The following is a 27099-nucleotide window of genomic DNA, read 5'->3' as shown; positions in this document are numbered from 1 at the left end:
TGTGTGGATCTTCCGTGCAATCATTATTAGTATTACTAGTACTGGTGTTGTCATTCTTACCTCTCAGGATCTGACACAAACCTGTCCATCTCCTCTGTGATTTCTCTTCAGGGATGTCTGCCTCAATCATGAAATGTCAATGGTGCACTTTTTTGGCTATTTTCTGCTTGAGGAAGAAATCTATGTGGGTTTAGAGATAGAGGATAGGTTCAATCAACAACAACAAAAGTTCAAGAGGAACAAAAACACAATTTCACCTGCAGCACTTTGAAAATATAACAGCAGGTCAACCCGTTTAGCGATGACTCACTCAGTAAGTGATGGCACCAAAACATTTTATCAGACCCAGCCAGCTGAGGCAGATAAATAATGTGTGACCACTTCCAGTTGTCTGCTAAGTGATACAGTACCTGGCCCTGTATGTCTCAGTTACCAAAAGAATAGCGCAAGGTAAAAGGTTCAACTCCAGCAAGGATTACAAACATACTGCGTGTGCGAACATACTGTATGCACACACTGTAAGTCACTTTGGATAAAAATAATATGATTTTCTGGTCAAAGCAACCCATAAGCCTTTGTTTATATATGAATACATTTTCATACAGCAGTTTAAGGGGCTTTACACACAAGATAGAGATTTAGGTAGCTATAATGACCTTGGTACTCCATGTAGACTTTCCTCTAACATAAATATGTTCATAGGAATTGTTTCTCAGTTGCAACAATTAAAAATAACACTGAGTCAATAAATGAGATTCCATCTCTCATTTTTAACAGTATGCGGTAATGTACAGTATCCTCTCAGTAATGGACCAAAGTCAATGTCGGTATGTGGGTGGATAGGGTCTGGACAACAGGGTTCAATTACTATGTCACATTATCTGGTACTGTGCAGCACATGCACAAATGACCAGTACAAGCCACAGGGAGGAGACACAGAGCTTTTAGAGAACCATGATGGCACATCAAAATATCTGATATCCCTTTTCCAGTTCCTGTACCTTTTATACTTCATTCACATATGTCTACAGTTATCCCTTTAGGATTAGTTTGACTCATGCTCTGTTTACTACACACATGTTAAGACATGACATATGTGACTGATTATGTTGTTGATAGTAAGACTAAGTCATTCATAACCTCAGTCACATCCATTCTAGGGAAAGGGAAATACCTACTCAGTTGTACCACTGAATGCATTCAACTGAAATGTGTCTTCTGCATTTAACCCAATTCCTCTGAACCAGAGAGGTGCGGGGATTGCCTTAATCGACATCCCTGTCTTTGGCACCCGGGGAACAGTGGGTTAACTGCATTGCTCAGAGGCAGAGCGCGATTCGATCAGCTAGGCAATTAGATCCAGCAACCTTTCAGTTACTGGCCCAACGCTCTAACCACAAGGCTATTCGGTGATGATGATGTTGTATAAGTACATTGTTAAGTGTTGCCAAGTGGAATATAGCAGTCAGCCATCACAGAAGTTCTATACATATATTTTTTTACTGCAGTAATTTTTGAATGTATGGATAAATAAATATACATTAATATGTATAATATGCAAATGTGCCCAATATCTTCAGTGATTGTTAACTGTGTGTGCACATCCGTGCCTGTGTATATATATCTGTCTTCATCCGTGTGAGTAAGGGAGAGGAAGAGAGGAGAGGGGGCGGGTGTCGGTGACGTAGCATGGCAACTCTACCTTTTTGACCATTTTCATTTTCAAAATTGACCAGGCATGACAGAAATGTCCATCAACTAATCCTCTTATTTCATCCCTAATGCCGACTCTGTCACAGAAGCCCTTATGTTAATGTAACAAGGAGCTCAGCCTGGCAGTGAGTATAGTGTGTGTGTGTGTGTGTGTGTGTGTGTGTGTGTGTGTGTGTGTGTGTGTGTGTGTGTGTGTGTGTGTGTGTGTGTGTGTGTGTGTGTGTGTGTGTGTGTGTGTGTGTGTGTGTGTGTGTGTGTGTGCGCGCGCCAAGCCTCTCCCTCCCTACTGGCCAGAAAGTATTGGCTATAGCCGTGGGCAGCAGCATGCAGTCTTGTGATAATATCTGTAAACTAATATTTTTTATCTCTAAACAAGAATCATGATTTGCAGAGAGATATTTTTGGAAGTCTTATACATCTAAGTGGACTTATTTTGTGATTTCCAGCTAATGTGGTCAAGGATCAGCCCGAACAGTCAATGGACTTCCCTTTACATTCTTGTGAGTTGAAGAGAAGCTTCTTTGAAATCACGTTAAGTACGTAGTTTTACAATGCTAGTCATGGATTAGTTGGAAGTGCTCATTATAAACCACTACACTCACTTTAAACACACACATATACACACACATATACACTGATAATTCCCACAGCATCATACTGTGTTGAACGTGGTGAACCCCTTAGCTGATATTCTGACTGGTGCCTCGTATTCTTGGGTAGGATGCTACAAACTTGACACACCTGTACTTGCCGGTTGGCTTAAAAAAAAAAACTTGAAGCAAGGCGACCATCTCTGTCGGCGCAATCTTATGTATCTATGGACAATTCCTTTGACCTCATGGCTTGGACATGCACCGGGGACCTTATATAGACAGGTGTGTGCCTTTCCAAATGATGTCCAATCAATTGAATTTACCACAGGTGGACTCCAATCAAGTTGTAGAAACATCTCAAGGATGATCAATGGAAACAGGATGCACTTGAGCTCAATTTCGTGTCTCATATCAAAGAGTCTGAATACATGTGGAAATAATATTTCTGTTTTTTTTTATACATTTGCCAAAAATCTGACCATAGAGAGTCCTTATTATCTATGGTGTGGTAGGTCAGGGCTTGACTGGGGGGTTAGTCTAGTTTATTATTTTTAAATGGGGTTCTAGTTTTATTTTTCTATGTTGGTGATTTTGTATGATTCCCAATTAGGGGAAGCTGGTAATCATTGTGTCTAATTGGGGATCATATTTAGGTAGCCTTTTTTCCACCTGTGGGTTGTGGGATGTTGTTTATGTGTAGTTGTATGTCAGCACTCCACTGTCGTCACATTTCATTATTCTTTATTGTTTTGTTTTATAGTTTCGCTTTAAAAATTATGTGGAACTGTAATCATGCTGCGCCTTGGTCCGTCTCTACAAACGAACGTGACAATAATACTCATTACATGAGACCTATACCTACACTTTCACATGTTGTGGAGCTTTGTACGATATATAGTTTATGTTTAAATCAATAAAAACTCAATTTAAAGAATGATAAACCCGGAAGATTTTTCACCATTTTTTTTTTAAAACTCACTATCACAATTAAAATTATATCACTGCCAAAATTGTGTATTGGTGGCCCAAAAAATGATCTCCATTGATCAATATGTAAAAAGTAATAAGTCGAATTAGGAACCACTTTGGCCACCCTGTAGACTAGAGGTCATAGCCATGCATTCCTTTAATATTGTCAGGCATTACATGCATTTGAGCAGAGATGCATATGTATATGTATATGTTTTAAATACATTTTATGTAACTTCAAATATATTGAAATGTATTATTTTCTTATGGGATGACTGGAAAAACGGTTATATTTTTTGTTCGCACTCCTCTGCTCCCTACAGCATAATCTAATCCCAGGGGAATAAAGAATCGTCTGAGTGTGTATTCACTGAGTAGGTTGATGCTATAATTCATTTATTTTTTAAACACTAGTTTTTAAGAGGAGAAAAAGCAGAGCCCTTACTCATGTACCTATTTTGTTTTTGAAGGGGTACAGATGGCCGAATTCAATATCTTTGAATCATTAATGCATAGAAGAAACCATATCCTAAATCCTATATTTTCAGCATAAGCTACAGATGGATAAAATGGCGGGGGCCTGTGCCCCTCTAGATTTAATGGGCTGGTAGTAACAGAGACCAGTTGGTTGTAATGTATCTGGTTATATGAAATTTCCTCAACCAGTAAACCATTTACAACTAAAAAATGACCTTATTTAAACTTTTCCTAGCTGGGGAACGGTGACCTGAAGGAACCACATGGTTTGGAGGGTGATGAAGACATTGAACACAACACACTGACTCCTTCTATCTGTTTCATATTATCAGTGCCAGTGGTGGCTGGTGGCTGGTGAGGGGAGGACGGCTCATACTAATAGCTGGAATGGAATAAATTGAACTGAATCCATCTCCTGGAAATCGTGGGTTCGATACTGTTCCATTAAGTCTGTCCCAGCCATTACAATGAGCCGTCCTCCGATTCAAAGTGCAACCAGCCGTCACTGATCAGTGCATGATATCAGTCAATGGTGCATTACCTGAAGAGCACTGGGTCTCCATGCAAAATAAAACAGTATTTTGTTTTTGCTGATTTCAGTTGAAAGGATCAGGGGTGGCTACAATCAGGAGACCAGTCATCTGATTCCAGGCCAGGCATGGGCTACAATCAGGAGATCAGTCATCTGAGTCCAGGCCATGGGCCAGACAAAGCCTCAGCTCTATGACATCATGTGACATGCTGCCCAGAGAGAGAGAGAAACACACTTCCTTCTTTGTGTTTCTCACAGCAGTAGTCTGGCAGTAGCAGCAGGGACAGGCATTGGAGCAACCACCCACGCCAAGGTTGTGGGGGATCTCATACATATACAAGAAACGTATTCACTCACTGCATTTTAAGTTGCTCTGGATAAAATTGCCTGCTGAGCGGAATATTTGCCTTTCAGATTAAGAGCAATCATATGCCTCATAAGCAGCCCACTCCTTCATAGAACATAGAATACACAATAAGCATATTTAATCATGACCTACAACAATAACACCGGGCTGAGAATAAAATACATAAATTATGCATAGTAGAACACTTGCTGTGGTGCTTGGGGAGTTAAGACATATCCTGAAATAATTGTAATATCTATGTAACTTATATGTAACTTACAGTGCCTTGCGAAAGTATTCGGCCCCCTTGAACTTTGCGACCTTTTGCCACATTTCAGGCTTCAAACATAAAGATATAAAACTGTATTTTTTTTGTGAAGAATCAACAACAAGTGGGACACAATCATGAAGTGGAACGACATTTATTGGATATTTCAAACTTTTTTAACTAAAAAAAAAACTGAAAAATTGGGCGTGCAAAATTATTCAAACCCCTTAAGTTAATACTTTGTAGCGCCACCTTTTTCTGCGATTACAGCTGTAAGTCGCTTGGGGTATGTCTCTATCAGTTTTGCACATCGAGAGACTGAATTTTTTTCCCATTCCTCCTTGCAAAACAGCTTGAGCTCAGTGAGGTTGGATGGAGAGCATTTGTGAACAGCAGTTTTCAGTTCTTTCCACAGATTCTCGATTGGATTCAGGTCTGGACTTTGACTTGGCCATTCTAACACCTGGATATGTTTATTTTTGAACCATTCCATTGTAGATTTTGCTTTATGTTTTGGATCATTGTCTTGTTGGAAGACAAATCTCTGTCCCAGTCTCAGGTCTTTTGCAGACTTCATCAGGTTTTCTTCCAGAATGGTCCTGTATTTGGCTCCATCCATCTTCCCATCAATTTTAACCATCTTCCCTGTCCCTGCTGAAGAAAAGCAGGCCCAAACCATGATGCTTCCACCACCATGTTTGACATTGGGGATGGTGTGTTCAGGGTGATGAGCTGTGTTGCTTTGACGCCAAACATAACGTTTTGCATTGTTGCCAAAAAGTTCAATTTTGGTTTCATCTGACCAGAGCACCTTCTTCCACATGTTTGGTGGGTCTCCCAGGTGGCCTGTGGCAAACTTTAAACGACACTTTTTATGGATATCTTTAAGAAATGGCTTTCTTCTTGCCACTCTTCCATAAAGGCCAGATTTGTGCAATATACGACTGATTGTTGTCCTATGGACAGAGTCTCCCACCTCAGCTGTAGATCTCTGCAGTTCATCCAGAGTGATCATGGGCCTCTTGGCTGCATCTCTGATCAGTCTTCTCCTTGTATGAGCTGAAAGTTTAGAGGGACGGCCAGGTCTTGGTAGATTTGCAGTGGTCTGATACTCCTTCCATTTCAATATTATCGCTTGCACAGTGCTCCTTGGGATGTTTAAAGCTTGGGAAATCTTTTTGTATCCAAATCCGGCTTTAAACTTCTTCACAACAGTATCTCGGACCTGCCTGGTGTGTTCCTTGTTCTTCATGATGCTCTCTGCACTTTTAACGGACCTCTGAGACTATCACAGTGCAGGTGCATTTATACGGAGACTTGATTACACACAGGTGGATTGTATTTATCATCATTAGTCATTTAGGTCAACATTGGATCATTCAGAGATCCTCACTGAACTTCTGGAGAGAGTTTGCTGCACTGAAAGTAAAGGGGCCGAATAATTTTGCACGCACAATTTTTTAGTTTTTGATTTGTTAAAAAAGTTTGAAATATCCAATAAATGTTGTTCCACTTCATGATTGTGTCCCACTTGTTGTTGATTCTTCACAAAAAAAGACAGTTTTATATCTTTATGTTTGAAGCCTGAAATGTGGCAAAAGGTCACAAAGTTCAAGGGGGCCGAATACTTTCGCAAGGCACTGTATGTAGGCTAAGTTAGATGCATGTAGGTGAGGGGTATGTGAAGATAGTCCTCTTGATTAGCTAGATTTGTATAATGCACCAGATTTGACACCACAGTTGTCACGCCATTATCTGTTTCACCTGTCCTTGTGCTTGTCTTCACCCCCTCCAGATGTTGCCCATCTTCCCCACTTATCCTCTGAGTATTTATACCTATGTTTTCTGTCTGTTGTCAGTTCATCTTGTTGTTCAAGCCTACCAGCGTTTTGTCTCAGCGCCTGCTTTTCCAGTTTCTCTTTTTTCTCGTCCTCCTGGTTTTTGACCTTTCCTGTCCTGACCCTGTACCCGTCTGCTTGACCACTCTGCCTGTCCCTGAGCCTGCCTGCCGTCCTGTACCTTTGCTCCACCTCAGGATTACCGACCTCTGCCTGACCTGACCCTGAGCCTGCCTGTCGTCCTGTATCTTGGCCTCTACTCTGGATTATCAACCCCTGCATGCCTTGACCTGTCGTTTGCCTGCCCCTGTTACCATAAACATTGTTACTTCACACGTTCTGCACTTGGGTCTTACTTTGGTTCCTGATAACAGTAACACAGTTTTCTTATTATTGTGTAGCCAACTGTTGGTGTCATTACTATGTAACTACAGTGTATCAATTATTTTATTTAGTACTCATTGTTAGGGTTACTGGTGTCCATAGTAACTATGGTTATTTTAATGTTTACAGGGAAGTGCACATTAATCAAAGTTTCAGTTAAAGTGACGGATTAAGCCAACCGGCAAATTTTCAACCGCATTCCCTGGGCAGGTTATTTAAAACAATTACAATAATAAAACAAACAAAAAATGAACAGTGAGCACATGCAGAGCAAAATAGAACAAGCAACACGTAGGATGCAGACAGCAATTGCACAAAAAGCAACTAAACAAAATACATAAACACAATAGTGTTTCCACACCTCACAAGCCACAGACAAGCTACATACACAGGTAGGGATCATGTTAACAAGTCTGAATGGCATTTAGCCATGTCTATGTTTTTTTTGTGAAGGTGGGATAGGTGGTGCTGTTATGTGTGTCTGATGGCAGTGTGCTCCAGACATTGGAAGCTCTCACAGAGAAAGCAGATTGTCTACATGTGCTTTTCCTTAAGGGAACTATACAGTCACCGCTCATGGCAGACCTTGTGGATCTGCTGCCATGGGTTTGGGATTGGACGATTTTTTCCCATTTTCGCCTATAATGACATCCCCATATCTAACTGCCTGTAGCTCAGGACCTGAATCAAGGATATGCATATTTGAAATCCATTTGAAAGAAAACACTTTGATATGTGTGGAAATGTGAAATTATTGTAGGAGAATATAAGTCATTATATCTGGTAGAAGATAATACAAATAATAAAATATGCGTTTTCTATTATGTTTTTCATCATCTTTTGCATGCAAGAGAAAGGCCATAATAAATTGTAGTTTAGGCGCAATTTAGATTTTGGGCACTAGATGGTAGCAATGTGTGTGTGCAAAGTTTCAGATTGATCCAGCATTGCAATACTGGACAAAATATTTGTCTGCCCGAATGTTCCAAATTGGTCAATTGATACATTTTCAAGTACATAACGATTGAGAATATACAAAAAGTATATGGTAATACAACATTTAAGTTTACACACTCCCAGGAATGTCATACATGATGGATCATTAGCTTATACACTAACTTTCACACATCTAGATGGCCGGGTGTGGTGGGTGTGGAGCCAGAGACAGCAGGGGTTAAAACTGTAGAACCCAGTTCCTACGTTTGAATATAAAAATACAAAAAATATCAAACTAAACTACGCTACATTTTATTTCTGGGACCCTCAGGATGACAAATCAGAGCAAGATTACTGAATTTAAGTGCATGATTTAGCTTCAGAGGTGAACCAATTGCCGTGAAGTTTTTTGTTGCTGTGCATTCTACTCAAACAATAGCATGGTATTTTTTCACTGTAATAGCTACTGTAAATTGGACAGTGCAGTTAGATTAACAAGAATTTTAGCTTTCTGCCCATATAAGACATGTCTATGTCCTGGAATTTTGCTGTTACTTACACCGCCATGCTAATCACATTAACACACGTTAGCAACAACCGTCCCGGTATAGGGACACCGATCCTGTAGAGATATTAACAAAAGTACTAAGTGGAGGTGGAGCCAGGCCATTTAGGATCTTGAATACAAGACGCGTTGGTGTATTGCACAAGATTTTTCCTGACTCAGAAGCCCATACTTTCTGAGGATGTAACAGTGATGATGGCTATTGGGCTTTCTATCAAGCACTTTGAGAGCCTGTTTGTAGACAGACTGAATGGGTTTTAATGTTGTACAGCAAGCTTGGGCCCAACTAGTCAAGCAGTATGTTAAGTGGGGAAGTATCATAGATTTGAAATACAGTTTTGCTACCTCTGTAGTCAAATAATTTTGTTTGAGTCGGAAATTAGCTAGGTTGAATTTGGTTATTTTAGTTACCTTTTTCACCTGATTTTTAAAAGAGAGGTTGGAATAAAGTATGATACCAAGGATACCACCTGGAGCTTTTCCCCTGACACATAGACATCTGGCTCAGTAGCATCAGTTGCCCTCTCTGTGAAGAACATGCAGACTGTTTTTTCCCATCGAGATGCAAACATGAGCCACTGAGACACTTTGTAACCTGGACCATTACAGTAGGTAGTTCTTGTGCAGCTTGTTGTTTGCTCTTTGCATGCACATATACCACTGTATCATCTGCATGCATTTAAACTACAAACCCAGTAGATCATTATTGTACAGGCTGTACAGGAGGGGCCCCAGTATTGACTCTTGGGGCACGCCCACATCATAGCTGAGAGTGGGCGACAGCTCATTGCTCACTCTGACACACTGGGTTCCGCCTTCAATGTATGATTTCATCCATCTCAAGGCATCGGGGAAAAGTTTAACTTGAACAGTTTTGTGAGAGAACCTCATGGTTAACAGTATCAAAAACTTTCCTTAGGTCTGGAAATACAGCCCCAACAACGCCCCCTTTGTCCCCATTTTCCAGAAGAAAGCAGTTGGCTGTTTCTGTGGAGTGTTTTGCTCTGAAGCCAAACTGCATGGAGTGTAATGTGAAGGGGCTGTTGCTGTTGTTGAGGTGGGCAATCCATCTCAACAACAGGATGCTGTAAAGTTTTACTGAGGAACACAAAAGAATGTGTAAATAATTTATTTAACCATAATATGAGTTTGATCAAATATTTGCAATTGTAAAATATATATTTAATAATAATACAAATAACATGTAACGTCACAGTAGCCAAAAATAATCTGTTTCAATAAGGATAAAATACTAAACATGCAAGGTATTCATTTAACATGAATTAATGCATATAAAGGTGCAATATGCAACATTTCTGACATTTACTGGTTGCTAAAATGCTAATAGTTAGCTTAATTTCAGTTTATGTGACAAAAAAAGCAATGTATAGTATAGTAAAGAATCATTGTACCATCTAAACCGCTGTAAAATATATGTTCAATTACCAAAAATATTGTATTTTCAACTGTTTAAAGCTGGTGTACAAAACCAAAAGTAGTCAAAAAGGAAACTTAAAAACAGGAGCATAGAAATTGCACACAAGAACAGATCTACCACTTCTTAGACTTGCTTTCAATAAGAATGACAGATCTAGAAATAACATTTCTACGTGAATTTGGCCGCTATCCAAAAAGTTAAATACTTCAGCTTTAACTATTACTATAATTTACAGTCGATATTACTTTTACCACTTCTGCAATTCTGTCCTGCATCAGTAAGATGACCAATTTAGGCCAGGAAGGTAGGATGGACAGAGTAGGCCAGTAGATACCGGCAGCTGGCACATTTTTTCCACCTAGGATGGTTGGATAGAGTAGGCTGGTAGATACAGGCATAGTTGTAGGCTACCACCATGGAGGAGCAGCGTCACGTGTACATTCCACTCACATGTAGAAGTTGGCGCTGCATGTGGGGGAGCGCGCGCTGTCATGGAACGAAAGTGTGGGATGAGCTAATATTTTTTGCTGATAATGTTTTAACCCCTGAGCATTTTGGGGAGAAGGAGACAATACCAAGCGGATGGAACAATATTGGAGAATGACCTATTTTCAACGGCCAATAAATCAACCTTGTTGTCAAGAATCCACGGTGGACCGACTGACGGGTGCACATGGGGACATATAAAAGGGCTGTCGGCGGCTTTTGAAGATGCCAACTGGCATCGGCTTGAGAAATAGTGGTATATTTAGAATAAACGTATAGCCTAGGCAGTGGTCTCACTTGCCTGCCTATATAATAATGGGAAGATTGTGTAATTTAATTTGATTACACTATAGCAGCATTCTCTCGCCACAGGACACAATTCCCACGTGCGGTTTTCATAATCCAACATCTGAGTAGTGTTTTCCCTGCGGCTCCCAGGGAGCGGGGACTGAGCTCACACATTCACACATGCGAGCTGTTCGCTCCGCTGCCTCCGTCAGAGATCCGCGCCTCGGCAATTTGAAATGAGGACGGCAACCCGACCCTTTGCTGTTTGAAACTATAGGCCTACTCGGGTGATTTCTGCGGTCCGAACCATCTGTGGCACGGCGCTGAGTGGGACGCTATCAGCAGTGATAGGGAGGAGGACGAGCCTGCTGTCCGCTATACCCCAGCCTGGTCCCCGCGTACGGTACAGACATGGAGCCTCTACCGGAGCAGAACTGCACCATGTCAAAAAAGAGAGCTATAGCTAAAATCTTCAAAGTTCGCAAGAGGAGACAGATGCTTTTCGTTCAAGTCTGTTTTATCTGCAGTATTCTATGTTTGGCATGGTGCATGTCCGCCCTGCTCACAAAAACAGGTGAGAAGAATACGAGGGGAAAGGGGTCCCAGGGTTGGCCCGGGGGGAACGCGTTTATAATCACCGGACTGTGTGGGGAAAAAAATGAATTTCATGATGTGATTGCGCAAATTGGCACGCACTGCATTGGTGCCAAATTAATATATCATAAATCTATGACATTATGTCTCAAAAGGTCCTTCTGCTTGCCTGCTTCAGAATATAAATCCGCTAGAATCGGCATAGCGGGACGCTATAATAATTATCATGGTTCGGGATGGAGATTTGTGTTTTTTTGTGGCATGCGCGTCATGTCCCATTTTGGGAGATTCTTGCATTTTCAACAAAAATGACATGTAGGCTGCTCATCATTTAAACTAGGCAGGCAGGCAGCACACCTAATTGTTCTGTTTGTAGAATGTGTTTATTCCCACTGCATCTGGGACACTCATAAAAGTATAGTTTATGGCCCCGACTGACTCGCGTGGAGAGGTAATCGCAGTATGTGTGTGCAGGTTCTATAATATAATGTGAGTGGCAGGTCATTCTCAGTCAGTTTTGATTTACACCAAATACTGTATTCCCATCTTCAAGACAGTCATAGACAAGTTTGTTTTTGTCTCCTATTAATTTGGTTTGACATGTGCTGTCTCTGTCGCCTTGGGGAGCGCGGTGGTGGGTCCCTCGCCTGCTGGGTGGGTTTGTGGAGACCATGTCGGTTTGGGGGCGGGGGGGGGGTGGGTCCCTCGCCTGCTGGGTGGGTTTGTGGAGACCATGTCGGTTTGGGGGGCGCGGGGGTGGGTCCCTCGCCCGCTGGGTGGGTTTGTGGAGACCATGTCGGTTTGGGGGCGGGGGGGTGGGTCCCTCACCCGCTGGGTGGGTTTGTGGAGACCATGTCGGTTTGGGGGGCGCGGGGGTGGGTTCCTCGCCCGCTGGGTGGGTTTGTGGAGACCATGTCGGTTTGGGGGGCGGGGGGGTGGGTTCCTCGCCCGCTGGGTGGGTTTGTGGAGACCATGTCGGTTTGGGGGGCGCGGGGGTGGGTTCCTCGCCCGCTGGGTGGGTTTGTGGAGACAATGTCGGTTTGGGGGGCGCGGGGGTGGGTTCCTCGCCCGCTGGGTGGGTTTGTGGAGACAATGTCGGGTTCAACCAGTCTTACTTCAGCTACAATATGTCTTCTCTGTATTGTACTACATCATTCTGGGAAAAAACTGAAAAGAGACAGGACAACAGTATCTATTGTCAGTATCAGGTCAGATCATAAAACCTGTACATTTGTTTGTATAGAACATGATTCAACACACATTTACCTGTATGCACTTAGCCCTTTTGGTGCCATACATTATGTGTGAGAGCTGAAAAAGAATAACTATTACCTACGTTTACAAAATGATTTACAAGGACATAAAATATTCTATATGAACTGTGACAAGTCCTTGAATTATTATTTCGGGAGAGGTCACTCAATTGTCAGTGTTAATCTGTTGTTCTTGATCACTGAATAAATTGTTACATAAATGTTACAAAATTATGTAAACAATAGAAAGATAGGGATAGTGGAACAGTCAAGACTTGGCTTTGAATCAGCAATTTATTACAGGACAAGCCATGGAAATAGTATTATGGTATTATGGTATTAAATGTTCTATCGCCAATATGGAAGAATCACTTATAAACTGTCAACATTTAGTTAAGTACTCCAGAATGCACAATCATTCCGGAGGCAAGAATTTGTGAATGTGTCCATGTTTGATGCTGTCTTGCCTTTGAAATTAATTACCCCTCACTTATCGATGCCAGATTAGTTCACAACTGGTATGTGGGGATTTAATGAACAACACATCCATCAGATTCCTGACTCCTAAAATATGTTAATTTCTGTAACTTTCTCCACACACACACACACACACACACACACACACACACACACACACACACACACACACACACACACACACACACACACACACACACACACACACACACACACACACACACACACACACACACACACACACACACACACACAAGTCACAGGGCTGGTGTGTAAATTATTTCCTACTTACCATTTCACTTTACACTTGCATTAGGGCTCGCTGCATCATAAGACCCATTTTTATATTGTGCCATAAAAGATGTCTCTGTAGTTGTATGTCCCTGTTTGAACATAATAGGGCGCTATCGAGTTGAACCAGGTGTTGGAACCGAAATGATTTTCCAATCGTTCCATTCCGAGCAGAACCCATACTTGTTTGGTTCCGTTCCAGTGCTCTGACCAGCACAATAAAGTTCTGAACCGGTTCAAACCCCCAAAAAGTAACGGTTCATATTGCTCCTTTTCATAGATTGTTTTACAGCCTAAAATCACCATTGTTTTTAAATTTAGCTCATGAATTTACTCAAAATGAGTATGTACATTTTTGTCTTTAATGTCTTTTTCGTTATGTGTCGGACCCCAGGAAGACTAGCTGTTACCATTGGTGTTGGCTAATGGGGATCCTGATCAAATCTAAATCCACCAATTTACTTGCATAGAGCAGCGCTATGGAATGGGTTAACTATTTGTTTACATGTTTGATGGACAGATAAGTGCTTGAAGCACTGAGCATCATGGGTTGACGTGAATTGGAATGTGTTTAGGCTGTTACTAGCATCATAACTTCACTGTTTTACATAATTATATACAAGACATTAGGAACAATTTTGGAACAATAAATTACATTATTAACCGGTTCCCAAGATGAGAAAATAATGGTTATTTTCAGGGACACCAGAGATCACATTTGTTTCCGGTTTTGTTTCCCTTCCTCAAATAACTTAGTTATTTTCCGGATTTAGTTTTTCCCCCTGAAACTGTTCCAACCCCTGATTTGAACATCAACTGTTTGGATAAAATCTGTCACAGAGAGAGTTCACTAATTGTATTAGAATGTATTTTACTAGGCAAGTCAGATAAGAACAAATTCTTTTTTTACACTGACAGCCTACCAGGGAACAGTGGGTTAACTGCCTTGTTCAGGGGCAGAACAACAGATTTGTACCTTGTCAGCTCAGGGATTCGATCAAGCAACCTTTCGGTTACTGGCCTAAACCTCTAACCACTAGGCTACCTGCCGCCCCAGAATAACAAGGAGCTTAAGGGATTATAACAAATGATATCATGCATAAGAGGATGGAAGATACATCACCACAGACAAGCCACTGTTAGAGCTGGAAATAGCACTGTCTTGTCCGTTGTAAGCAGGCGTGTTGTTTTACATACAAATGAGTCCCATTATATTCAGTCACACAGTGGCATCAGGTGATTTATATGTTGATAAGTTTGATAAAGCACAACACAGAGCTCAATAAGTATTATAGACTGCCATCCTTATAGTATTGGTTAGTCCTAACTACATTTTAAGCTTCTGACTTCCTGGTTAGACCTTCCTAGATTTATTTCCAGGGATTCTCCAAGTGGGGAGTGGTTCAATACCTGTCTCTTTCCTGTTGTAGGACATGGTCTGGTCCTGGAGCAGGGGCTGGCTGACACATCTGACCGTCTGGGACGCAGGCTGATGGCCTTGGATGGGGACAATAACACACTGGATAAGAATTGCACTGAGCCAGGTAGGTAGTGTTCCCTAACCCTCTACCCCTACCATTACCCTAACCCTATACCCTAAACCTGCAGTTAGCCAGATAATGTCTCTAAACCTGCACTGAACAAGGCAGTGTGGTAGTGAACCCTAATTTTGTCTGGAGCCATGTTGTGTATCGTATACCTGCACAGAGCTAGGTACTGCACTGTACCCTACATCTGAACAACGAGCCAGCTACTGCAGGTAGGGAGGACTTAATAGGAAAGCTCTTCAGAGAGTGTTATACAATGGCACAGCCCTCATGTTTCCTACAGCCTACACATACTCTGAGTCAGTTAGAAAAAGAACAGATGGAGTGAGATGGGAAAATATTGGTTGCCTTAGATGTTTCACTAAATCTACCACCACTAGCTCTCTAGATAGTCTATTGTTCATCAGAAGAGCCACAGTTTTTACTACTGTGGTTGTGGTGCAGATGAGATTTGCAAATGTGGGCAACCTGGGTGTCCAGGTGGGTGGGTGCGGCCTCCAACTGAATGACAAATGAGATGAGTTATTGTTGGACGCACAGGACAGAGCTGTAAATCTTCATTATGTAGGCGATAAGGAGAGAGAGAGAGAGAGAGCGAGAGAGAGAGAGAGAGAGAGAGAGAGAGAGCGAGAGAGAGAGAGATAGAGAGAGAGAGAGAGAGAGAGAGAGAGAGAGAGAGAGCAGAGGACTGAAGCCTGACAGAAAGCAAGCTCAATTACTGTTCCAGTTCAGCATGCAAACCCAAAACCATGATGTTCTGTTCCTCACATAATAATTTCAAAATTCTGAACGTAACAAATGATAATGTCATGGCAGAAAAGACTGTGGTATCCTGACATTTTAAATAAAGCTTTTCATTGCTGTGTGTTCACCTTCCCCTTTTGGAGCTGGTCTCAATTTGATCTTTTTCTGAGGGTATATTGATTTATCATTGGTTCATTTTTGATGCACTTCTTCTGCGTCAGAACAGCACGCAACAGTGCTGATAGTTCCTTTCCTGACAGGACCATTGATGTGCTGATGGTCCCTTTCCTGACAGGACCATTGATGTGCTGATAGTCCCCTTCCTTTATTTATTTATTTTTATTTATCCGTTATTTTACCAGGTAAGTTGACTGAGAACACATCCTCATTTGCCGCAACGACCTGGGGAATAGTTACAGGGGAGAGGAGGGGGATGAATGAGCCAATTGTAAACTGGGGATTATTAGGTGACCGTGATGGTTTGAGGGTCAGATTGGGAATTTAGCCAGGACACCGGGGTTAACACTCCTACTCTTACGATAAGTGCCATGGGATCTTTAATGACCTCAGAGAGTCAGGACACCCGTGTAACGTCCCATCCGAAAGACGGCACCCTACACAGGGCAATGTCCCTAATTACTGCCCTTTGGCATTGGGATATTCTTTTAGACCAGAGGACAGAGTGCCTCGTACTGGCCCTCCAACACCACTTCCAGCAGCATCTTGTCTCCCATCCAGGGACTGACCAGGACCAACCCTGCTTAGCTTCAGAAGCATGCTGCTGACAGGACCATTGATGTGCTGATAGTCTCCTTCCTGACAGGACCAATTGATGTGCTGATAGTCTCCTTCCTGACAGGACCATTGATGTGCTGATAGTCTCCTTCCTGACAGGACCATTGATGTGCTGATAGTCCCCTTCCTGACAGGACCTTGGATGTGCTGATGGTCTCCTTCCTGACAGGACCATTGATGTGCTGATAGTCTCCTTCCTGACAGGACCTTGGATGTGCTGATAGTCTCCTTCCTGACAGGACCATTGATGTGCTGATGGTATCCTTCCTGACAGGACCATTGATGTGCTGATGGTCTCCTTCCTGACAGGACCATTGATGTGCTGATGGTCTCCTTCCTGACAGGACCATTGATGTGCTGATTGTCTCCTTCCTGACAGGAACTTGGATGTGCTGATAGTCCCCTTCCTGAAAGGACCATTGATGTGCTGATAGTCTCCTTCCTGACAGGACCATTAATGTGCTGATGGTCTCCTTCCTGACAGGACCTTGGATGTGCTGTCTAATAATAGAAGATTGTGCTATTTTTAGACCACAACACAGCAGTGAGCTGTACAGTATAGACTGACTGACTCTGACTGACCGCTACTCACACGTCAGAAAAAAGCAGGGACAAACACAAACCTTAGAAAACCACTGACGACACAGACATGTTATTACTCTGTTAATTTGAAAGACTGATGTTATTCAAATGGGATAACATGCAGTCATCATTAACAAAAAAGCAAGTTGTAGTTTAGCTGCTCACATCTGTTCACACTGCCTAGCCTGTGTTGACATACACATTGCCATCCTTTGTGTTTTGAACAGCTGGGCACATTTCTGGTGGTATAGTAGATGAATTGCAAACATCAAGGCACAGCACCTAACCTCTGAGTGCTGAATTAACTAACTGGAAATATTTTATGATTCAGAATAGAGTAAAACACATCTGGCGAGTTCAGTCCGTGAAGCAGACATTCAGAAGGCCTTATACTGCAATCAATTAATTAATCAATCAAATGTATTTATAAAGCTCGTTTTACATCAGCAGATGTCACAAAGTGCTTACACAGAAACCCAGCCTAAAACCCCAAAGCGCAAGCAATGCAGATGTAGAAGCACGGTGGCTAGGGAAAACTCTCTAGAAAGGCAGGAACCTAGGAAAAAACCTAGAGAGGAACCAGGCTCTTCGGGGTGGCCAGTCCTCTTCTGGCTGTGCCTGGTGGAGATTATAAGAGTACATGGCCATTAAGGCCAGATAGTTCTGAAAGAGGTTCAAACATTCATAGATGACCAGCAGGGTCAAATAATAACCACAGTGGTTGTAGAGGGTGCAACAGGTCAGAACCTCAGGAGGAAATGTCAGTCGGCTTTTCATAACTGAGAATTCAGAGGTTGAGACAGCTGGTGTGGTAAAGTGAAAGAGAGAGAAAGAGAGAGGGAAATGGAGAGGGAGAGAGAGGGCCAAAACAGTAGGTTGGCGCTGCAGTGCATAGCTACCATCTTACCAATCCTGACCAATTCTGCAATTTTGTGTGTTTTTTTTTACACTAATCAAAACTTTATTTGTACATAATATTTCCGCCATCATTTCCTATGACTAAAAACAGCTTCTGGACCTCAGAACATTGGACATCAGAACAGCTGTGTATATACAGCTCATTCCGGAACAGGCCCTAATCCCCGGAACTCGAAGAGAAAGAGACGGCGCAAGATTTGCACATCCCTGATGAGACGAGACATCCTTCGTTCTGTTGGCGAACATACAATCACTAGAGAACAAAGTGTACGAGCGCGTTCCAGACTATCCCATCAAGGGCACCTGAAGAACTGTAATATCCTATGTTTCTTGGGAGTATGAACAAGGGCATGGATAATATACTCTACATCTGGAGCAGGTTGAGAGCTTCAAGTTCCTCGGGGTCCACATCAACAACAAACTAGAATGGTCCAAACACACCAAAACAGTCGTGAAGAGGGCACGACAAAGCCTATTCCCACCCAGGAAACTAAAAATATTTGGCATGGGTCCTGAGATCCTCAAAAGGTTCTACAGCTGCAACATCGAGAGCATCCTGGTTGCATCAGTGCCTGGTACGGCAATTGCTCGGCCTCTGACCGCAAGGCACTACAGAGGGTAGTGCGTACGGCCCAGTACATCACTGGGGCTAAGCTGCCTGCCATCCAGTACCTCTACACCAGGCGGTGTCAGAGTAAGGCCCTAAAAATTATCAAAAACCCCAGACACCCCAGTTATAGACTGTTCTCCGCATGGCAAACGGTACCTGAGTGCCAAGTCTAGGACAAAAAGGCTTCTCAACACTTTTTACCCCCAAGCCATAAGACTCCTGAACAGGTAATCAAATGGCTGCCCAGACTATTTGCATTGTGTGCCCCCCCAACACCCCCCAAACCCGCTTTTTACGCTGCTGCTACTCTCTGTTTATCATATATGCATAGTCACTTTAACTATACATTCATGTACATACTACCTCAATTGGGCCGACCAACCAGTGCTCCCGCACATTGGCTAACCGGGCTATCTGCATTGTGTCCCGCCACCCGCCAACCCCTCTTTTACGCTACTGCTACTCTCTGTTCATCATATTTCGACAGTCACTTTAACCATATCTACATGTACATACTACCAAAATCAGCCTGACTATCCGGTGTCTGTATGTAGCCTCGCTACTTTTATAGCCTCGCTACTGTATTTAGCCTGTCTTTTTACTGTTGTTTTATTTCTTTACTTACCTATTGTTCACCTAACACCTTTTTTTGCACTATTGGTTAGAGCCTGTAAGTAAGCATTTCACTGTTGTATTCGGCGGACGTGACAAATAAACTTTATTTGATTTGATTTAATAGATGTTTTTTCTATGCATCGTCACGACCGAATGGCAACTTCGGGTAAGGTGAAGGAGGGAGGTGTGTGTCTCTTTGTTAACAACAGCTGGTGCGCAATCTCTAATATTAAGGAAGTCTCGAGGTACTATTTACCAAGTTTTCAGCTATATTTTTCATAGCTGTCTATTTACCGATGCTGGCCGTCGGACCACACTCAACGAGCTGTACCAGGCCATAAGAAAGCAAGAAAATGCACATCCAGAGGCGACGCTTCTAGTGGCCGGTGATTTTAATTGAACCATGCATGAGAGCACCAGCTGTTCTGGACGACTGTGTGATCTCGCTATCTGTATCCGATGTGAGTACTCAGAGCATGCACTAACCAACTGGCAAGTATCTTCACTGACATTTTCAACCTCTCCCTGAACCAGTCTGTAATACCTACATGTTTCAAGCAGACCACCATAGTCCTTGTGCCCAAGAACACTAAGGTAACCTGCCTAACTGACTATGCCCCGTAACACTCACATCTGTAGCCATGAAATGCTTTGAAAGGCTGGTCATAGCTCACATCAACACCATCATCCCAGATACACTATACCCAATCCAGTTCGCATACCGCCCCAACAGATCAACAGATGACGCAATCTCTATTGCACTCTACACTGCCCTTTCACAACTGGACAAAAGGAACACCTATGTGAGAATTCTGTTCATTGACGACAGCGCAGCGTTCAACACCATAGCGCCCTCAAAGCTCATCAATAAGCTAAGGACCCTGGGACTAAACATTATGTACAAAATAAGTTAAACAATGTGAAAAACAAACAAAATAGCACAGTTGGTTAAGAGCCAATAAAACGGCTGCCATCCCCATCTCATCATCACTGTATTGACACTTTGCCTGTTTGATGTTAAACCATGTATTTTATTCTTGTAATACAAATGCCACTCTAAGACTTAGAAAATACTTAATTACCATATCTAAGTGGTCATAATGTGCAGTTTTAATCTTGAGGGAACTGCTAAACATTAATTGTCCTCATGTCAAATCAACATCAAAGCATTCCCTTGCTACAGCAAGAAGGACGAGCGGAAGCATCACATATATACAGTAGCTGTATATATATACAGTATATATATACAGTGTATATATATATATATATCATCTTTATAAATGATATCATAAATATGACTGGTGGAGTTATGTCACACATGCAGCTAACAAAAATATATGGAAATGTCTGCTCCACCCAAAATTACAACCAACTAATTGCAGCATTACCGCAAAAATGGAGGAGGCAAGAGGAAGGGGGAGGAGTTAAATAACTTGTCTGTCGGCCCTGCATTAAAGACCAAAATTGGTTAAAGAAAATTGTGATAAATAAAAAGTATATCAGTTTCATTTAAGGACCCAAGAAATGGCAGCTGTACCATATAGATTGCAAAATAGTTGCGAAGAGATTTCGATGTGCCGATTCCATGGCACATGGTTATGAACTGATATGCAAAACGACGGCAGATTTAAAAACGTATAATTTTACGATGTAAATTATGATACAAAACCTGCTCTCACCTGTCTTATAAGTTCCCACAGTTGACAGTGCATGTCAGAGCAAAAACAAAGTAATGAGGTAGAAGGAATTGTCCATAGAGCTCCGAGACAGGTTTGTGTCAAGGCACAGATCTGGGGAAGTGTACCAAAAACATTTCTGCAGCATTGAAGGTCCCCATGAACACAGTGGCCTCCATCATTCTTTTTTGACATTTTTTTAAATTTCACCTTTATTTAACCAGGTTGGCTAGTTGAGATCAAGTTCTCATTTGGAACTGCGACCTGGCCAAGATAAAGCAAAGCAGTTCGACACATACAACATCACAGAGATACACATGGAATAAACAAACATACAATCAATAATACAGTAGAACAATCTATAAACAGCATGTGCAAATGAGGTAGGATAAGAGAGGTAAAGCAATAAATAGGCCATGGTGGCGGATTAATTACAATATAGCAATTAAACACTGGAATGCTACGGTGTGCAGAAGATGAATGTGCAAGTAGAGATACTGGGGTGCATAGGAGCAAGATAAAAAAATACAGTATGGGGATGAGGTAGATTGGATGGGCTATTTACAGATGAGCTATGTACATGTGCAGTGATCTGTGAGCTGCTCTGACAGCTGGTGCTTAAAGCTAGTGAGGGAGGTAAGAATCTCCAGCTTCAGAGATATTTGCAGTTCGTTCCAGTCATTGACAGCAGAGAACTGGAAGGAGAGGTGGCCAAAGGAAGAATTGGCTTTGGGGGTGACCAGTGAGATATATCTGCTGGAGCGTGTGCTATGGGTGGGTGCTGCTATGGTGACCATTGAGCTGAGATAAGGCAGGGCTTTACCTAGCAGAGACTTGTAGATGACCTGGAGCCAGTGGGTTTGGCGACGAGTAGGAAGCGAGGGCCAGCCAACGAGAGCATACAGGTCGCAGTGGTGGGTAGTATATGGGGCTTTGGTGACAAACCGGATGGCACTGTGATAGACTGCATCCAATTTGTTGAGTAGAGTGTTGGAGGCTATTTTGTAAATGACATCGCCGAAGTCGAGGATCGATAGGATGGTCAGTTTTACGAGGGTATGTTTGGCAGCATGAGTGAACTATGCTTTATTGCGAAATAGGAAGCCAATTCTAGATTGAATTTTGATGGAAGAAGTTTGGAACCACCAAGACTCTTCCTAGAGCTGGCCGCCCGGCCAAACTGAGCAATCGGGGGAGAAGGGCCTTGGTCAGGGAGCTGACCAAGAACCCAATGGGTTCTCAACTGACAGCTACATTAAATAGTACCCGCAAAACACCAGTCTCAACGTCAACAGTGAAGAGGTGATTCCGGGATGCTGGCCTTCTAGGCAAAGTTCCTCTGTCCAGTGTCTGTGTTCTTTTTCCAATCTTAATTTTTATTTTTATTGGCCAGTCTGATATATGGCTTTTTTTTTCAACTCTGCTTAGAAGGCCAGCATCCTGGAGTCGCCACTTCACTGTTGATGTTAAGACTGGTGTTTTGCAGGTACTATTTAATAAAGCTGCCAGTTGAGAACTTGTGAGGAGTCTGTTTCTTTAACTAGACACTCTAATGTACATGTCCTCTTGCTCAGTTGTGCACCGGGGCCTCTCACTCCTCTTTCTATTCTGGTTATAGCATGTTTGTGTCGTTCTGTGAAGGGAGTAGCACACAGCATTGTTCGAGATCTTCAGTTCCTTGGCAATTTCTCACATGGAATAGCCTTCATTTCTCAGAACAAGAATAGACTGACGAGTTTCAGAAGAAAGTACTTAGTTTCTGGGCATTTTGAGCCTGTAATCAAACTCATAAATGCTGATGCTCCAGATACAGTTTTAGTTGAGACTAGTCTAAAGGAGGCCAGTTTTATTGCTTCTTTAATCAGAACAGCAGTTTTCAGCTGTGCTAACATAATTGCAAAAGGGTTTTCTAATGATCAATTAGCCTTTTAAAATTATAAACTTGGATTAGCTAACACAGCGTTCCATTGGAACACAGGAGTGATGGTTGCTGATAATGGGCCTCTGTATGCCTACAGTATGTAGATATTCCATTAAAAATCATCCATTTCCAGGTACAATAGTCATTTACAACATTAACAATGTCTACACTGTATTTCTGATCAATTTGTTGTTATTTTAATGGAGGGAAAATGTGCTTTTCTTTAAAAAACAAGGACATTTCTAAGTGACCCCAAACTTTGGAATGACAGTATATATATATATATATATATTTTATGGGGGATTGGAAATGATACAGACAATTACATTGATGGAAGCTACAATCTATCTGCAATATTAAAACTGATCTACCCCTAAAAAAACATCTAAAAAAATGGTCATCCCTACTGCCTCTGATCTGTGTTGGAGTGGGCCCCTGGCTAGCCTTAAATAAAAACATAAAACAATCAAATGGTGCTGTTTGATTTGCTTAATAAGGAATTTGAAATTATTTATACTTTTACTTTTGATACTTAAGTTTATTTTAGCAATTACATTTACTTTTGGTACTTAAGTGTATTTAAAACCAAATTATTTTAGACATTTACTCAAGTAGTATTTTACTGGGTGACTTTCACTTTCACTTGAGTAATTTTCTATTACGGTATCTTTACTTTCACTCATGTATAACAATTGGGTACTTTTTCACCAGTGCTCCTCTCCTCCACTCCTGACTACATGTGCTGCTGGTGCAGGAAGGAGGTGTTGCCTATACAACCAAATACTTTGCTTCTTTCAGCAAGGAGCAACAAAGTTTAATCACGTTTGTAAAGAGTCCATGTAACCATGGAATCGGACTCAATCATACTAATGCCCTGCCGTCCCGTCTTCCACTGTCCGTTACACCAGAAAATGAAATAAATGACGGTCTTCATCCATAATCGGCGGTTACATGATTATACGATTATTGTGCCATCCTTAATTATCACTCTGACGTCACTTCTGGTGTGGTGTTGAGAAGTACACAGCTGTACTGTGCAAAGGTCGTCTGTCTGGAGCATAAGGCAGAAAGGAGCTTTTGCATGGTTGTTGTTTAAAATTGTAAATGTGTTGTATGCCTGCGATTTGTCCCGGCCCCACCAATCCACTCTACACCAGATACCCCTCTATCTGTCTCACCTTCATTTCATTTCCTTTCAATAAACACAAACAATATGAAAGGAGGGTGGATATGCAAACAAAGTCCTAGTCTTCTAAGACGGTCAGCAATGTTCAGTATCTCCACATTAGTGTTACGCCCTGACCTTAGAGCTTTTTATGTCTCTATTTTGGTTTGGTCAGGGTGTGATTTGGGTGGGAATTCTATGTTCCTTTCTCTATGTTTTTGTATTCCTTTGTTTTGGCCGGGTATGGTTCTCAATCAGGGACAGCTGTCTATCGTTGTCTCTGATTGGGAACCATACTTTGGTAGCTTTTTCCCACATGGTTTTTGTGGGTAGTTATTTTCTGTGTTGTGTTTCTGCACCTGACAGGACTGTTTTGGTTTTCGTTCATTCTCTGTGTTATTTTTGTTATTTAGTGTTCAGTTGAAATGAAAGAATGAACACTTACCACGCTGCCCTTTGGTCCACACCTTCTTCAACAGACGATCGTTACAGAATGAACACTTACCACGCTGCCCTTTGGTCCTCACCTTCTTCAACAGATGACCGTTACAGAATGAACACTTACCACGCTGCCCTTTGGTCCTCACCTTCTTCAACAGACGATCGTTACAGTATGAACACTTACCACGCTGCGCTTTGGTCCTCACCTTCTTCAACAGACGATCGTTACAGAATGAACACTTACCACGCTGCCCTTTGGTCCTCACCTTCTTCAACAGATGACCGTTACAGAATGAACACTTACCACGCTGCCCTTTGGTCCTCACCTTCTTCAACAGACGATCGTTACAGTATGAACACTTACCACGCTGCGCTTTGGTCCACACCTTCTTCAACAGATGACCGTTACAGAATGCACACTTACCACGCTGCCCTTTGGTCCACACCTTCTTCAACAGATGACCGTTACAGAATGAACACTTACCACGCTGCCCTTTGGTCCTCACCTTCTTCAACAGACGATCGTTACAGAATGCACACTTACCACTCTGCCCTTTGGTCCACACCTTCTTCAACAGACGATCGTTACAGAATGCACACTTACCACGCTGCCCTTTGGTCCTCACCTTCTTCAACAGATGACCGTTACAGAATGCACACTTACCACGCTGCCCTTTGGTCCACACCTTCAACAGACGGCCGTTACAGAATGCACACTTACCACGCTGCCCTTTGGTCCACACCTTCTTCAACAGATGACCGTTACAGAATGCACACTTACCACGCTGCCCTTTGGTCCACACCTTCTTCAACAGATGACTGTTACAGAATGAACACTTACCACGCTGCCCTTTGGTCCACACCTTCTTCAACAGATGATCGTTACAGAATGCACACTTACCACGCTGCCCTTTGGTCCACACCTTCTTCAACAGATGACCGTTACAGAATGAACACTTACCACGCTGCCCTTTGGTCCTCACCTTCTTCAACAGATGACCGTTACAGAATGAACACTTACCACTCTGCCCTTTGGTCCACACCTTCTTCAACAGACGATCGTTACAGAATGCACACTTACCACGCTGCCCTTTGGTCCTCACCTTCTTCAACAGATGACCGTTACAGAATGCACACTTACCACGCTGCCCTTTGGTCCACACCTTCTTCAACAGACGATCGTTACAGAATGAACACTTACCACGCTGCCCTTTGGTCCACACCTTCTTCAACAGGCGACCGTTACAATTAGTAGCTGTAGACTTGCAGCTGGTATCTGCAAGATGCAAAGCCATATCCCAGGTACAAAGCAAGCAATTATGTATGTAATGAGTTAATTATGAGTCTCATCTGAGATAATTAGATGTGTATTTTCATTATTTATTTATTATGCCATTAAAAATATTGAAGCAATTATATAATTATCATGCCTTCTTAATGCTAAAAATGCATCATCCCTTTCAATAAAGCACCAGCATCACTTTTATCCTTCAACTTGAATTTCAACCATCATTACAAATCAGGAGTCATATTTAGAAAATGTTTAATATTTGGCAATGATAAACATAATGTAGTGTATCTCAGCAGGCTTTGATATACCTAACAATTGTTTTTCTTGGCCTTGAGAATGAAAGTAAGTAGCTAAATATGGTTGTCATTAGTAATGGCTATTTCACAGAGACACTCTTTAGCTCAAAGAGGAATCATAAACCCCACTTCTCTTTCTTCTGCTCTTTGTGTTTGTAGTGTTCAGACAGAGTAGAGTTACTGAGCACTTCCCCGCACAAAACACATTGTGGGGGCACTGACAAGTCAGTGACAGACAGCGCATCATCTGCTGCTGAACGACAGCGCTGCGTCGTGTGCTGTCGTTCAGCAGCAGATGATGCACTGTCATGTCACTGACTTGTCAGTGCCCCCACAATGTGTTTTGTGCGGGGAAGTACTTAGTAATGAGTCTCTCAACCGAACAAATGAATTAAACGACACGTCCTGACCAAACATCCACACCATGGTGGTAAACCCAGGGAGTTCTTTCAGAGCAAGGCAGAATGCGTCAGGAAACAGTGCTTTGACAGTGGAAAAGCAAGTCAGCTAGCAAGGCTTTGTTGTCATTTTATACCAGGTATATAAGCAGAAATAAGGAAGTACTAACTATCATAGTAGTAGATGTGAGTTTATTTTTCGAACAATCCCCTGGCCTTACACAGCTAATAGCTAACATTCGCCAAAGCAAGCTAGCTACTGATAGTGCAACCCAAATAACAGTAAAGATGAAGATGAAAACTGATCAGGCCTACTGTACATCTTACTGTAGAAATGATTGTTGAAAGAAAGTCTAGGTTGGAATTGTTGCAGTTAAAATACATGTAATCATTTTTATTCTTATCTGGAATAAACTGATTGAAGAAATATGCTGTTTGAGGCAAACACACTCACATAGTTCTGGCTTGCTCATCTACAGCAGGAAGTGATCTCCTGCCTGACTGAAAAAGCAGTAGATGTTCTGATCCAGTTTGGCACCACATACCTATGCGAGTCAGGGTTCTCAACTCTGAAATACTTAAAAAACAAGTATAGAACAGTTTCAAGGCCGAGCATGACCTCAGTGTTGCACTGTCAAAAACGGAGCCCAAA

General features: G+C 42.1%; 1 protein-coding gene across 3 annotated transcripts in view; it reads left to right on the top strand.

Annotated features, from left to right (window-relative positions):
- Positions 1–10542: 10542 nt before the first annotated feature.
- Positions 10543–27099, top strand: part of LOC139383751 (solute carrier family 24 member 4a) — a 42262-nt gene continuing 25705 nt past the window's right edge. Inside the window, exons 1-2 of one of the 3 annotated variants that reach the window (XM_071128312.1) lie at positions 10543–11407; positions 14879–14992. In XM_071128312.1, coding sequence (XP_070984413.1) covers positions 11245–11407; positions 14879–14992 — 277 coding nt within the window. In that variant the 5' untranslated portion in view covers positions 10543–11244. The remainder of the gene's footprint in view (positions 11408–14878; positions 14993–27099) is intronic. The other 2 variants (XM_071128311.1, XM_071128313.1) reach the window with 2 other exon arrangements.

The sequence above is a fragment of the Oncorhynchus clarkii genome, chromosome 25 (genome assembly GCF_045791955.1).
Source record: "Oncorhynchus clarkii lewisi isolate Uvic-CL-2024 chromosome 25, UVic_Ocla_1.0, whole genome shotgun sequence".
NCBI lineage: Eukaryota > Metazoa > Chordata > Actinopteri > Salmoniformes > Salmonidae > Oncorhynchus > Oncorhynchus clarkii.
The sequence above is the reverse complement of the archived record's forward strand: the minus strand, read 5'-3'. Positions and strand labels throughout refer to the sequence as shown.